Raw genomic sequence first — 15,151 nt, forward strand, 5'->3', positions numbered from 1 at the left:
TAGTTGACTCATTGGACAAAGACCATATTAAAGATGAGGGCTAATACCATATAAAAGATGATCAGGCTGAGTTTCACTTATCTAATGTGATGTCATAAGCATTGTCATTAGCAAGGGGTCCAGTGCCTACTCCTCTGTGATCCAGTATTGCTTCACAAATTGCACTTTGTAGGGTGTGAGAGTGAGATATGCCTAGGGATGTGCACGGAACCACGGAGGCGTGGTCCGGCACTGGGGGAGTGTGTCTTTAAGCGGGGGGGGGGGCGGTAGTACTCCCCCCCCCCCGCCACTCTGCCCCCTCCGGCGCTGGACTTTCCAAAAACACTCTTGGGGCGGTAGAGTTCCTCCCTGCCGCCCCTGCCCCCATCGTTGTCTGCAAAGGGTTAAAGTAGAAAAAGCTGGCAGCACGCATGCGCTCTTTGCGGCACGCGCGCTCGTCTCCGCCGCTGGCGTGCATGCGCCACATACATGATATATGTGGCGCACACGCGCCAGCAGCGGAAACGAGCGCGTGCGCCTCTACTTTAACCCTTTGCAGACAACGACGGGGGCGGGGCAGCAGGGAGGAACTCTGCTGCCCCAAGAACGTTTTTGGAAGGTCCAGCACCGGAGGGGGAAGAGTGGCGGGGGGGGGCGGGTAAGTACTACCGCCCCCCCTTAAAGACACACTCCCCACCCACCCCTGCCGCTGGGCCGCCGGAATTCCGGACCACTCCAGAGGCCTTTTCTGTGGCCCCGGACCGGTCCGTGCACACTACTAGATATGCCTTAGCCTCTTGGCATGATGGTCAGGAGAACACAATGGCCAGAACACTAAAGCCCTATTAATACATTGTATGTGCGTTGAACATACACTGTGTACAAAATATGCATGTACAGATCTGTACATAGCTCTTCACACGTCCAGTGCATGTGCAGTAGTACACTTCCTGTCTGTGTGTCCTGCATTTGAGAGGGCTTCTACCCAGGTTAACTTTTAAAACGAACACCTGCCCAGTCACCTGCATACAACCATGTGCGCGCGTGTGTGTGTATATACACACACACACACACCCCATAATGTCTGAATAGGGATTAGGAGAAGGTTCACTAATGGAAATGGTTATCTATGGGAGTGACTGACCCTCCTGCACTGCAGGTCTTCAGGCAGAGAGGCCAGACAGTCCTCTGAGGATGCATGCTCTAGTTCTGAATTTTCTGCATTGGGCTAGAGGTTTGTACTGGATAGCAAGTACCTCTCCAACTCTGTGTGATTCTAGGAGGATTCCAAGGCAGATAGTCCATCAGAGACAGTTGAAAAGGTCAGAACTGGAGTGAGTTAAGGAAGAAAGCTTGAAAGAGTTAAGGAAGAAACAGGGTGAGAGAGTGAGAAAAAGAATAGAAGGAAAGAGATTTCTCAGTTTATAATCTCGGGACTTATTAATAACATAATAGAAAGATGCCTGTGCAGTTCTTCAATAATTACAAATTATTATTGGTAACAACTATCTTTGCCTCTTCCATGTATGGTCTGAAGTGAAAGCACTACTTGAACCTCTCTGCTGGTACTTGTAACTAGCATGACTTCCCTTCTTAACGCTGGAAGCACTAATTTTTGAGTGGCACTCTTCAGCATTCTCACCATCCCCTTCAAAAGTGTATCCGAGACTAGGGGTGAGTGAGAAGCCATGCCATTCAAAACAATTCAAGCTTTCAGAGTAGGTACACTCATTTACTTGTTTCTCTGGAGCCTCACATAACTAATTTCCGGAGAAGGTGCTTCAGATACTTTTATGCAGCACAACCTATTGGAAAGTGCTCCTGTGTATTGAAATGGCTGGGACTACTACAGAACTTCTGGCTTTAGTCTTTGCCACTGTAGAGCAGCCAGATCTCTGTGTTGAGATCTGTTTGGGGCAGATATGGAACTTCTTTGTATTTGATCTCATCTCTGATTCAGTTTGACTGAACCTTTCCCACTTTTGTCCTGCAGAAATGCAGATTCACAGCTATTTGATAAGGTCCGAGGTCATGACATCAAGCTCTTGCGGTACCTGTCAGTCGGCTACATCTGTGACTTGATGGTGGAGAACAAGAAAGTGAAGTTTGGTTTGAAGTAAGTACTGATGCACCTGTGTTTGGGGAGCTCTGCGGGCAAATCTCAAGGAGCATTTCAGCTAAAGGAAGTCCAGCTACTACCACTGTCTGGATATGACAGCCAGGTTCCTTGTGGTAGCATTTGGCAACTTTGGGAGAATAAGGTCATCCTTCAGGGAGTTTTTGCCCTTGTGGCTTTTACCCAGCATGTTGTAGCCCCTCTGGAAAGACTGCTAAAAAGGGAGGAATATGCAGAGTGCCTCTTTGCTTTTCTCCCAGGTTTTGACTATCCAGAAATTAGAGAACCTTGGGAACTGTAGCTGCAGAGAACTTAGAGCCATTCTACACATTGCACAGAAAGAGGTGGTAGAACTCTGGACTGTACCACTTTGGCCTGCAAAAGAAGGGGTGGGGGTGGGTCATTGTGTTTGACTGCTTCCTTGCATAGATTACTTCCTATGTATACTAAGTGAGAACACTGGGGAGAAAACTATACTACATGTACTTCCATTTTTACTGTGCCTTTCCTCCAAGGACCTCGGGTGTTGTGCATGGCTTTCCACTTTATTCTCACCATTGCAGTTAGGCTAAGAGAGGGATAGGCCCAAGGTCACCTGGTGGATTTCATGGCTGAGCAGGGATCTGAACCCAGATCTCCCCAGTTCTTGGACATCTTAATCACTGCACTGGCTCTGAAGCCTTTCTGGTATGTTAGCTTACTGCATACGGGGTACTGGCCACAAAAGAGCATAAGAGTCTTGCTGGATCATACCACAGATCTGTCTAGTCCAGTATTTGGTTTCCTACAGTAGCCAGCCAGATGCCTTGGGAAAGCCCATAAAGCAGGATATGTAAGCAACAGGATATCTCCTGTTGTTGCTTCCCAGGACCTGGTATTTAGAAGCATACTGCCTCTGAACATGGAGGTCCCATACAGGCATCGTAGATAGTAGCCATAGACAAACTCATGAAGGGTGGGTTTCTCTAACTCCCTTTTAAAAGCCATCTTAAGCTAGGGACCATCACCATGTTTTGTGGCAGTGAGATCCATACATTAACATGCACTGTGGGAAGAAGTGCTTTCCTTGTTCCAAAGCTACTGCCAATTGACTTTTCTTGGGTGACCCAAACTTCTAAAAGAGGGAGAAAAGCTCTTGAACAGATTGGAGTTGGTTCTACTCCTCCTCCTGCTCTCCTGTAGAGTATTAAGTACTCAAGGGCTCATATTCCAAGATGGTGGTCTTTCTGCCCCATTAGCTGTCATTGCATTATAGCAGAGTTGAATAGAAGGTATGTCCACTGGCATACCAGTATTTCAAATTATTATTATTACTACTACTACTATGCTATTCATAATATTATTATTATTAGTAATAATAATAATAATAATTATTATTATTATTATTATACTGCTTTTTAACAAAAGTTTCCAAAGCAGTTTATATAGAAAGATAAATAAGATGATTCCCTGTCCCCAAAGGGCTCACAATATAACCTGCCCACCAAAAAAGTAAAGTGGACACTAACAGCTGCCACTGGAGGGATGCTGTGCTGGGGTTGGAGAGGGCCGGCTGCTCTCCCCCTCCTTAAATATAAGAGATTCACCACTTTGAAAGGTGTCTCTTTGATCAGTTAGCAGGGGTTTTAATGATTACTGTAAAAACAAATAGCAAATAATCATAAAAGCAAAGCATATATTAGTGAAGCATTTATATCCCCTCTTACTGATTATTCACAATAATGATTTGACTACTGGATCTGCTTGTACATTCTGGACTTGGGTCTTATTCAACAAGGCAACATCTTTGGCAAGAGTGAGCACAGGTCCTGGGTATGCCCTTGTGTCTTCTAAACTGAAAATACACTGATGGAGATTTCTGGCAGGGGCACAGGAGACTAGGCAAGAATGATGCTGGACCACCCTTGCCGTGCAGTGCCAAATGATCTCACACCCATGTAGTGCTTTTCTCTCTCCCCCTTCCTCAGTGTGACGTCTTCCGAGAAGGTGGATAAAGCTCAGCGCTATGCCGACTTCACCCTCCTCTCTATTCCTTACCCAGGTATGGAGGGAGTGTTCTGAGGGGCAGGCAGCAAACCCCAGCTGCGTATGTCTGGCGCAGTAGTCGTGAATGGCGACTCCTGTGATGAGTGGAGGGAGCAAAAACCCAGAAGGCAAACTTCAAGAAGTGCTGAAGAAAAGTTTTCTTTATTTGAAAATGTGTTCCAGTTTCTTATTGTGCCTAACATGTGTTGTGCATGATGTGCTCTGCGTCAGAAGTAGTAGTCCTTCCTCTCCTGAATTGGAAGTTGCTTGATCTCTTGGGTGCAGAATATTTTTTTATACTATTTTTTAAAAAAATCCATTTAAGTTAAATAAAGCTAATATAATCCAGCAAAACTAGCCACTCGTACCTCTTGCAGGAGGGCATTTCACAATATCGGGGCTATAACAGAAAAGGCCCTGCTTCGCGTGGAGGCCAACCGAGTCTCTGCACAAGATGGAACCTTATGCAAGGCCTTGCTTATTGATCTGAGTAGCAGAATGTGGGTATTTTGGCACCTTTTGAGGTTTGCTTCCTTGTCCTTCAGTTATTCTGCTGCTGCCCTTCCCCTCTTTCTGGGAGCACAGCTGTTACACCCAAAGGGGATAATGCTGGAAAGTGGTGGTGCTGATTACTGGGGAAATGGGACAGCCACTGGCTGATCTTTTGTTGTTGGCATTGCTGCTCATCTGCCCTGCTGGCTTCTCCTCTCCTCCTCCTCCCTGCTATTTCCCAGGCTTGTCCTGATGCAGTTAGAGGAGCTTGACATTGCAAGGAAATACTGGCTAGCAGGTGCTGACCTGTAAAGCCCATACAGTCTTAGAACATTATGGGATGTTCCTGGAGAGACGTGACATGGGAGAAATGAGCACATCCGCATTCAACATCTTCTAATGGATAGGAACCCACAGTGGGAGTGTTCCAATTAAAGTTGCATCAAGCGTGGGTGAATTTCCACCTCCAGAACATGCCTCCGAAATTGCCTAGTCGTCAGGATTTGTTCGTTTTGTTGTTGAAAACATCTCCGTTCTCTGATCCAGCCTGGGCAGTGCCTGTGTTTTATATATAAGACTCCATTTTAAAACAAAACGACATGACTCTCTAAGCACGTGTGCTTGTGACCCGCAGCCACCTTTTCTTGGGTGGTTGTGTCCCTCACAAAGAGGCCTGGGCACTGGCGCTTCATATTCTAGTTTGTGGGTAATGGAGAGAAACCTCCTCCTCCTCCTCTAGGGAGGATGCTGACAACTTAAACGCTGGCCAAGGTATTGCAGCAAAAAATGCAAGCGTGTGCCCATAGAGCCATTGTCACATTAATCATGCAGGCCTGGTTGAATGAAGCAGTCTTGGAACAATGGTTTCTAAGCATTGGTTTAGAAACAGATGCACCCAGAACTGTATTCATGGCCGTATATGCTCCCCTGCCTGCTGTAGCCAATTGGAGGAGAACCTCCTAGAGCATCCACTGGTATGCCTCGCTTGGCTTGGAATCTTTCTTTCATGCACCGTTCTCACCAGGGCTGAATACTGGTTAAGAGAGCTGTGTGCTGGCCTATGAAATGTGGTCTCTGGGGCCAAGCAAGATCGCAGCCCCTTAAGCACTTGATTGATTCTGGCTCTCGGCGACGAGCCTTGTCTGTTCCTGAGTGAGAATTGTCAGTCATTGCCTGCTTGATGTTGAGCCCCCTGACTACTTGCTGCCCAGAGGGTGCTGTTGCTGTATACCAGGCTGACTGCTCCTCTGACTCCTAATGACAGACCAGTTCTGGCACTAATGTGCCTTTCTGCCTCCTTTGTGGGAGTGGTGTCTATGATTCCTGGGCAGGGATTGTGAGTTCCCTCCACCTCACTGTGTGTTTGGGAGTGAGAAAAGAGTAATGGTGCCTGAGCACCTGCTTCTGGATGAATTACCAGCCTTTTCTCGATGGAGAGTATTTCTACTTCTGTGTGCGTTCACTCATCTCTCTTCTTCCTCTTCACACAGGCTGTGAATTTTTCAAGGAGTACAAAGAGCGGGATTACACGGCTGAGGGGCTTGTTTTCAACTGGAAGCAGGTATGAGGCAGGTGGAGGAGCTAGAAGGTGGTTTGAGTCGAGCTGGCTGTTGGCTTTTGCTGAAGGCCCAAGCACCTCATAAGGAAACCCTGCCAACCATGGGAGCAGAGACCTGATCTGTTTTCATCAGTGCCACCAGGATGTTTTTCACAGGCTTAATTTGTGCCAGAGCCTAGTCCTGACACTTGTGTTCCACCCAGGAGCAGATGAAGGAATAAATAAATAAATATCAGGGTGATAAAACAGCCTGGCTGTTAGTGAATTCATTTCACTCAGTCTCCTCACTCATCAGGAAAGAGCTTCCAGGGCAGCAGGTGATGTTTCCAGGCACACCTGAACCCTGGTGCTTCTTTCTAACAACAAACATATATTTGTATACTGCTTTCCAACAAAAGTTTCCAAAGTGGTTTACATAGATAAATAATAAATAAATAAGATGGATCCCTGTCCCCAACGGGCTCACAATCTAAAAAGGAACATAAGACAGACATCAGTGGCAGTCACTGGAAGTACTGTGCTAGGGGTGGATAGGGCCAGCTACTCTCCCCCTGCTAAATAAAGAGAATCGCCATGTTAAAAAGGTGCCACTCTGCTGAGTTAGCAGGGGTTAACCTTCTAGAAATTAAGCATGCTTACTGCCTGCCCCACCCTCACACTTGTGACCACAAGAGGGCCAAGAAACTGCAGCAGCCTCCAGCTTTGCACAGCTTCATCTTCCTCCAGTCAGGCAGCCCCGTCTGAGAAATGCTTTTGAAAGCAGTACAGCCAAGAGACGTGTTCCTCCCTGCCTCCTGTGGGAGAAAACATAGCAGTGACATCGTTTCCAACCATGAGGCATAATGCGGGTAAAATATTATCTCCGTCAAGGCTAGGAGGCACTCTTATTCTGTGATGTCTTCCTCTGCCGCTCTCTGATCCAGATGTGAAAAGCTGTAAGTTGAGTATCGCAGATCAGAAGGGAGGCTTTGAAAGCCACTTTATGTGGAGGAATAGGCACACTAATTTTGACAGGGATGGCCAACTTGCATAGTCCTGTCCTACACAGGGCTGGCCACTTTTTCACTCCCCAGACTGTTTTTGGACCAGAAGGGTATTTTGTGGCAGGTCAGCCCTTTTGAGTGGTCAGCCTCCATAATAAAGCTGGTTCTAGCTAGCAATGTGGGCTTTTTGGTTCTGAAACGATGTGTTCAAGTTTGACCCAGGAGAGGAGAGCTGGTCTTGTGGTAGCAAGCATGACTTGTCCCCATAGCTAAGCAGGGTCTGCCCTCGTTGCATATGAATGGGAGACTAGAAGTGTGAGCACTGCAAGATATTCCCCTTAGGGGATGGAGCTGCTCTGGGAAGAGCATCAGAAGGTTCCAAGTTCTCTCCCTGGTTTCTCCAAGATAGAGCTGAGAGAGATTCCTGCCTGTAACCTTGGAGAAGCTGCTGCCAGTCTGTGAAGACAATACTGAGCTAGATAGACCAATGGTCTGACTCAGTATATGGAAGTTTCCTATGTTCCTATGACCGTACATTTTTGCATACATGTTTTGCCCAAAAATGAGAAGTAACAATGTCTAGGACTTTCCCCCCAATCTGCAAATATTGGCTGGTATCATGTAGGCATTGATGCCATTGCTGCTATGTACATGGAAGCAGTGGTGCCTCTGTCCCAACCAGTGGCTGCTAATGTCCCTGTGGTTCCTCCTGTGGCTCCTCCCATGGTGGCCAACAGGAGAAACCGTGGGGATATGCCAGCTGGGACAGCAGCACTGCTGCTTCCATGGACCAATGCCTTCCGCCTCCATTACCCTTACGCATCATGATAGCCACTCTTGTCTCACGTGTGAGTAAACTTCTGACCATACTTTGATTTTTGGTGATACTATCAGCTCCCAGTTGACCACCTCTGATTTTGGTGGTCAGAACATTCAGTGGCAGAGGTATAGGGAAGGTGTTTTGTTTTTTTAAAAGATTGCTCTGCCAATAAGGCAAACTGGCATATTTACTTAGCAGGACAATAATTGGCATGATTCAAGCCAGATAGAACTAAGACTTCAGATATCCTTGCAGGGGAGGAGTTCTCCCTAAACTCTGAGGGATGTGCTTGCCAGTAAACTTGCACCAGGTGAGAACTCTGGCTGGTATAGGCGAACTGGAATCCAAAGCTACATCTTGGGCAAGGGGTTTGCAAGAGTAAATTGCACAATCCTATCAGTAGTACACCTTAAGGCTCTTTGTTGCATCACTCTGCCTCTGACAGCCTTTGGGCCTTTTTCTTTGCAGGATTATGTAGATGCTCCACTCAGCATCCCAGCTTCTCTTACCCAGTCATTGAACATTGACTGGAGTGAGTATCAGGTAAGATGGTTTTGTGACATCTTCATGCAGTTGACTGTCTTTAGCAGGAACAAGTAAAGTTTTCTCCAACCCATCTCTGAAGTGTCAAGAATTTGCTTGCTCCTGTAACTGTTCCACATTCCAGGGATCTCCTCTAAAAGTTGCATGAGTTCTTGACTCCTCAAGTGCTAACTTGGTGATCATTGTCTATACAAGCCATTAAACTTGCAAAATGCTTTGCAGTCTGTATCTTAGTCATTCTTATGACAACTGCGTGAAGTAGGTCACTGTTGCTGCTGCCTCACAGATGTGTGTATGAGACTTACAAAGAGTTTCTTACCTTTGGTTCCCACATGGTCTCCCATCCAGGCAGCTTACAGAGCTGGACCTGCTTAGCTTCAGTTGCAGAAGAGCATCACTTGCCTTTAGACTGTTCTGAGCCAAATGGGGATGCCAAGGCTGAAGCCGTGATTTGCTAAAAGCTGCCCAGTGAGTCCATGGCAAAATGTGTGTGAAGAGCCCTGCTGGTTCAGTCAGGGGGTCATCAAGTCTAGCATCCTGTTTCCAGCAGGGCTCAGACAGAGCCCTCCTTTCATGTTCCCAGCACCTGGCCTTCAGAGGTGTGTAAGAATTCTTTTCCAGATACCTGGAGGAGATGGGGATGGCCACTTCAGCCACTCTGCAAATAGAACCAGAGTGTAGGTCAGAAAGAGAGAGAGAGGCACGAACATGGGCTGGGTGGAAGGAGAGGTTCTGCCCTACCTAAAGGGCATCCTTGGAGATGTGACACAGACCTGAGTCTCCTGGGCCCCAAGTTCTAATTTCCTGTCCTCCGAATAACATCGGGAGCATGTCTTAGTGAGTATTGCAGAAGTGTGTTGCATGCATGGGATGGTGCTGGTGGATGGCAAGTCTATATAACATCTAAATGGTGATAATTCCTTCCTGCTCTGCCTCAAGAACTGGCGTTCCTCCCAGAGAGTTCTACCATTCATACTTGCCCTTTCTATCCATGCAGTTTGGAAACAGGCTAAAATGCCAAGGTGCTTCATACTCCCTCTTGCCCTCTTACCTCTCATCAAATATCACATTCTACACTTCTATGACTTGTGCTTCCTGCTATTTTGTGCTTGTCCTAAAATGCCTTATCTTTATCAACTATTTAGTAGTAGTAATAGAACCCTCTCTACTACCTCCCTCAACTTATACAATCTCATTTTCTTTTTATGACTTCCTTCGTCCTTTAAACCTTGCTGCTTAGACTTCTACGTAGAAGTCTAGAAGGTCTTAGAAACCTTCTGGTTAGACTTCCCCTCTCAAGCATTCTCAAGATGCTAAACAGACTGCCCAAGGAGACTTGGGCATCTGCTAAGGGTGGTGTAAGCTCCTTCTCGGATGTGCCCATCTCCAAGAACCAGGATGGCTTCATTCCTTCTGGAAGGGGGGGGATGTCCAGAAAGAGAGAACAGTGACCACTGGGCAGCTCCAGTGCTTGGTGGATTGTGCCCTCTGATCATAAATGACTGTCCTGTGTTATAGCAGCCAATGTGAGCAGGGTGGCATCTCTATACAGTGCTGAAAATCTGACAACAAAGCAATGGCCTGCAGCGTTATGCTGGTGCCCTGCAATTTCACCTCGATCCTGCCAAGCGTAGCTTGCCGTTAATTGCATTTCTGAGCACATTCCTTCCTGGTGAGGGATTCACTGCAGAATGTCAGTCACTTTCTTTGATTCCTCAGCAGCCAGGTGGTGGGGGAAGGGATGATCACCCTCCTGTGCAGTGTCTGATCCACTAGGAGCCTGTCCATAGAGCCTCTCAATACTGCGGATGAAATTAAAATGGTATAAAATGTTCTTGGTTTGTGTACACAAGGCTGGGCGCTTTTTGGCTTTACAGAATATGGAATTCCTTCTTGTTAGGGCTGAATAGTGAAGGCAAAGATGGGCTGGGATTTGTGGGAAATCAATAGGCAATAGCATCATTGGGGCTGAAGCCTGTTTAGTGAGTCAAGGAAATGGGCAGTGTGAAGCTGTCTCAGACTGTGGAAACCATGCTGGGGCAGATGTGTTACCCCAACCAATCAATGGCCTTTTGAGTGGCTTTTGAAAACAGATGGAAGGAAAGCAAGCAGGGCAGTGGATGAGTTGGGGAGTGAGCCGGGAAGCCCTGCGTAGCACTCACTGCTTTCTGCATCTACCCCAGGCACCTGTCTAAGCTTTCTGTAGCAATATGAGCCCTAGAAACTTGAGTTGCCATTTTAAGAAAGATGAGGCGAGTTCCTCAAGACGTAGACCTTCGCAGCAGAGGCCCAGCTTTGTTTTTAGTAGACCCTCTCGCCACGACCTGAAAGGTCTCCCTGTATATGTAGCCATGTTTGTGATTCAGCAGGGGAGGGAGGGGAAGTGCTCTGCTCTCTCTGGGCCAAAGCACCTGCCCTTCTTCTCTCTCTGTTCCTGACACCTTTCTTCTAGTTCTTTGCCTGACAAGGGGGCTGTGTGCTCCTCCCTTTAGTGCTGGAGACAGAGCTGAGTAACTGCGAGCTCTCGTATTTTGCCATCTTTGCCAAAATATAAGATTCTGTGATGGAACTGGACATCTCTCGTGTGTGTTTGTCCCAGTAGCCCTGGCTGCATCCTGAAACCTGCTTAGCACCTGCTCGGGCTAAATGAATTACATCTGCACACCTCCCCCTCCATCCTGCCTCAGGATTCATAAACTGCAGACTTCAGGGGTGTCCAGCTTTCTTTCTCTCCCACCCCCCATTTTGCTTAGTCTGATGAAGAGTACTGGGGAACTCGAAAGCTTGCCCATAGCCATGTGACACTTTAGGTGATCCTGAGAAAGTTAGTCCTGTTTTGAGACTCTAGGGTGTTCTTCTCTAATGGGACTTCCTAATGATTTTATGATTTTTCTAGTTCTCTTGGGTCTCCTCAGGCTAATACATAGGAAGCTGCCATATAGCGAGTCAGACCATAGGTCCATCTTGCTCAGTATTGTTTTCACAGACTGGCAGCAGCTTCTCCAAGGTTGCAGGCAGGAATCTCTCTCAGCCCTGTCTTGGAGATGTCAGGGAAGAAACTTGGAGCCTAGATGCTCTTTCCAGAGCAGCTCTATCCCCTGAGGGGAATATCTTGCAGTGCTCACACTTCTAGTCTCCCTTACATATGCAACCAGAACAGACCCTGCTTAGCTTAAGGGGACAAGTCCTGCTTGCTAGCACAAGACCAGCTCTCTTTCTCTTAATATTGGATGGCTGGTGGGAGGGGACCATCAAGCTAACAAGAGAAGTAAGCATTTCATTTCATCTGTGGGCTTGAAGACCCTTCTCTCGGCTCTCTTGTTGCTTGCTGCTGAGAAGAAGTAATTGCTGAGCCAATCCCCTGTCAGTTGCTGAAAGTGGGTTAGGACTCTGCAGGTAGCTCAGTGGGGTCATTCCAAGATGAGCTCAATGTGAAATTTCTGGCCCAGCCACTCCAATTACAGATGAAGTGAGCTGTTCTCTGGGCAGTAGGGAGGGGGCTGGTCTTGCTTGGAATAGCAAAGGCCCTCCAGGTCTCTGATGGAGACACTTCATTCTCTGCTGCTGCTGCAAAGCTGTCATTGCTGGAGCTTCCCCTATTTGGGGGGCCTTGCAGAAATGGGTCGGGGCCCAGCAGGGTATTCATAGGCTCTAATCAGTCTCTCCGAATAGGCTCTGCTATCAGTTTGCAAAGTGATTGCTTTACTTTAGTGGTCCTGAATGCCCTCTGTGACTCCCTAAAACTAAACATTCTCAGGAACAATTGAGTAATGAGTCAGAATGTTCTGCCTCTTTGCCCCATTTTGCAAGCTGAAGTTTGCTTTTTGCCTCCCATTCCCAGTCTCTTGGTATACTCTTCTAAAAAACCTAAGATTCTGTGCTTAAAACTTCCCACCAGTGGCTCCTTAAGACCGTAAATGGTGCCAGTCTTTTAAGGAGTTTCTGACCTAGTTTAACATAACAGGAAGCCAGGGTTTCCAGCTACATGGATCAGTCCTGGGGAGCTGCACACTGTTCATTCCCCCCACAAACCTTTGTGAACCACAGCAAGAAACAGCCAGTTCCTGCTCTCTGTTCTTTGCAGCTCCCTATTCTTGCAACATGTCTGAGTGTCTGTGCACAGGCATGTGTGTTTGTGTGAATAATTATACCTGCGTTCATTTTAAAAGTGAGCCTGGATGCAGGCCCCTCAAATGCATGTTGCAGATAGGAAATGTACTGCTCTGTGTGGCGGCCATTTGCGTGGTCACCATGACCTAGCTGTGTGTAGCCTTTTGGGAAGGACAGCACCGCAACCAGAACAGCAGCAGGGCGGCAGAGAAGCAGGTAAGGCCCTGCGTGCCTCATTCTTAAAGCGACTGCTCTCTGCCTCCCCCACGGCTGCCCAAAATGAGTTGCGTGCATCCCTAATAACTACCTGTGTACGGATCTGTACCAGTGCACATGGTACACTTGTATGAGTTGAAATAACTGTGAGCAGGGCTTGTGTGTTGTTCGAATTTAGGGAGTGGTTGGTTGGTTTCAACAATCTAATTCAAATTAGCCACAGTTCCCCAAGTTTGGAAGACAAAGCTGTGCTTAACACAAAATCAAAGGTAGAAGCTTTAGATATCTTCCAGTGCATAAAAGAGGAGGATGCGGGAGTGTTGCTCTCTCACAAATGTGGCTCTCCATCTCCATATGCAGGGGAGGAAGAGCAGGAGGGAGGGCATGCCCTTAATTCCTGCCTGTAGGCTCGCCAGAGGCATCTGGTGGGCCACTGTGTGAAACAGGATGCTGGACTAGATGGGCCTTGGGCCTGATCCAGCAGGGCTGTTCTGATGTTCTTATCTCGTGAGAGACAGTGATCTCCCTTTACGTTTTGATCTGGGCCACTGTGTGATGCAGTAGTAGAGCTTGGAGTGAGGAGGCCTGGGTTCAAGTCCCTGCTCAGGCATGAAGCTTTACTAGGTGGCCTTGGCCAGATTTCTCTCTGCCTCACCTACCTTACAAGGTGGTTGTGAGAATAAAAAAGGATGACCCCCCTCCCCCAAAAACTGCTCCAAGCTGCTTGGAGGGAGGGTAGGATACAAAAGCGGCACATGCGTTCATGCCACAAAACTTTGGATGTGGCTTGATTTTTGAACAAGGGAGAGGGTGGTTCAGGGGATGGGAAGCTTGACGTTTGAGGGCATATTAGAGACCGTATGGATGGCTGGAGGAGCGTAAAGCCCTTGAAACTTGACTTGGCTGTATGTGGATCCCTGAGCCTTTAGAAACTTGTCTTCACAGCCATGAGGGATAAAGCTTGTTCATGTTTGTCTTTTTGAAAATGAATGGATGCCTTTTAGGATTAATCTTGCAGATTTCTGAGGGTGGTGGTGTGTGCGCCTGCCTGTCTGCAACCAACGCACTAGGGGTATGGCAAAGATATTTGATGTTCCTCTGCCTTGTACCTGTGTAGCTTTTGTTACATTCTGACCTAGGGTGAATGCAAACATGACCGTGTGGAAGATAGTTGCTGTTCCCATGTTAAGTGCACTCAAGGGGGATGAGACTTGAAAACAAGGAGACACTTAAAAACAAAGCTCTTGAGAAGCAAGAAGTAGTATTCTCCTGGGATACAGGAGAGATCCCTGGAAGTTGCTGTGCAGAGATGGTTTTGTTAGAACTGAGGAGTCTCCATCTCCTAACAACTGCCCTTTAGGGAAGAAGTACCAATCCTCCCTAACCCCTCTGCTTGTGGGGGTGGGGGAATCAAAGTGAAGCAGGTTAGCTAGTAACAAGCATGGATTAAATGTTTCTGAGAATAGGTGGGGAACAGCTGTCCTACAGGTTACAAAAAGATACTTTGTCCAATGGCTTCTGCTTCATCTCACCGGTTCTCTTCTCTCCCTCCTCTTCTACCCCTTCACGCCTTCAGAGCTGGGACCTAGTGCAACAGACACAGAACTACCTGAAGCTCCTGATCTCCATTATTAATGGCGACGGTAAGCTTCTCTTCCTGATGTGGCAAAGGGAGGGGAACTGTTTGGCAAGCTTGTGGGGGGGGGGGATGGCAACTAGTGCTTTGGCTGGTATGCCAGCTGTAACCCTATCGGGAGAAACCAGCTCTAACCTCAGTTACCCATGCTCTAGTGGCATGCCAACTGGATTATTGCTGTGCATTCTGTGTGGGGCTGCCTTTTGAAGATGGTTCAGAATGCTGCTGCAAGGATGCTTTTTGGTGTTGGGCTATGTAGGCCTTGGGCCTGATCCAGCAGGACTCTTATCTACTGCTTCTGGATGCACAAAATCTAATAGCATCAATTCACATACTGTGAAGGCTTCTTCTTGCTGCTGCATCCATGGGTGTCTCAACCCACTCTTCAGTACCTGTGCCTACTCCACAGGGACCCAAGGAGAGCATTGCTAACTTAGCTGACTGAAGAACAGGAAGCATACTGGTTCTTCTCCCTTTGTTTTTTTTCCTCTGGTCACAATTTGTGTTTTCCTAGTTTTTCCTGCAGAATAACTGGTTGGATTTTTTCTTTTTTGGAATTTAAATGTTTTGGGTGTTTAGCTCTGATCACTACCTGTTTTTTCTTCAAAGTACTCTTGGCTATCTTTGCCTAAAAGAACTGGGTGGGGCTATGCTCATCCAGCTATTAAAGACT

General features: G+C 47.3%; 1 protein-coding gene across 5 annotated transcripts in view; it reads left to right on the top strand.

Annotated features, from left to right (window-relative positions):
* Positions 1 to 15,151, top strand: part of MTMR14 (myotubularin related protein 14) — a 117,424-nt gene that overhangs the window by 44,356 nt on the left and 57,917 nt on the right. For all 5 annotated transcript variants that reach the window (XR_008316566.1, XM_053297912.1, XM_053297913.1 and 2 more), the window contains 5 exons: positions 1,973 to 2,095; positions 4,063 to 4,136; positions 6,103 to 6,173; positions 8,442 to 8,516; positions 14,419 to 14,485. Coding sequence is in view for 4 of the 5 variants with exons in the window: in XM_053297912.1 (XP_053153887.1) it covers positions 1,973 to 2,095; positions 4,063 to 4,136; positions 6,103 to 6,173; positions 8,442 to 8,516; positions 14,419 to 14,485 (410 nt within the window). In the remaining variant the exon portion in view is untranslated. The remainder of the gene's footprint in view (positions 1 to 1,972; positions 2,096 to 4,062; positions 4,137 to 6,102; positions 6,174 to 8,441; positions 8,517 to 14,418; positions 14,486 to 15,151) is intronic.

This window comes from Hemicordylus capensis, chromosome 2 (genome assembly GCF_027244095.1).
Source record: "Hemicordylus capensis ecotype Gifberg chromosome 2, rHemCap1.1.pri, whole genome shotgun sequence".
NCBI lineage: Eukaryota > Metazoa > Chordata > Lepidosauria > Squamata > Cordylidae > Hemicordylus > Hemicordylus capensis.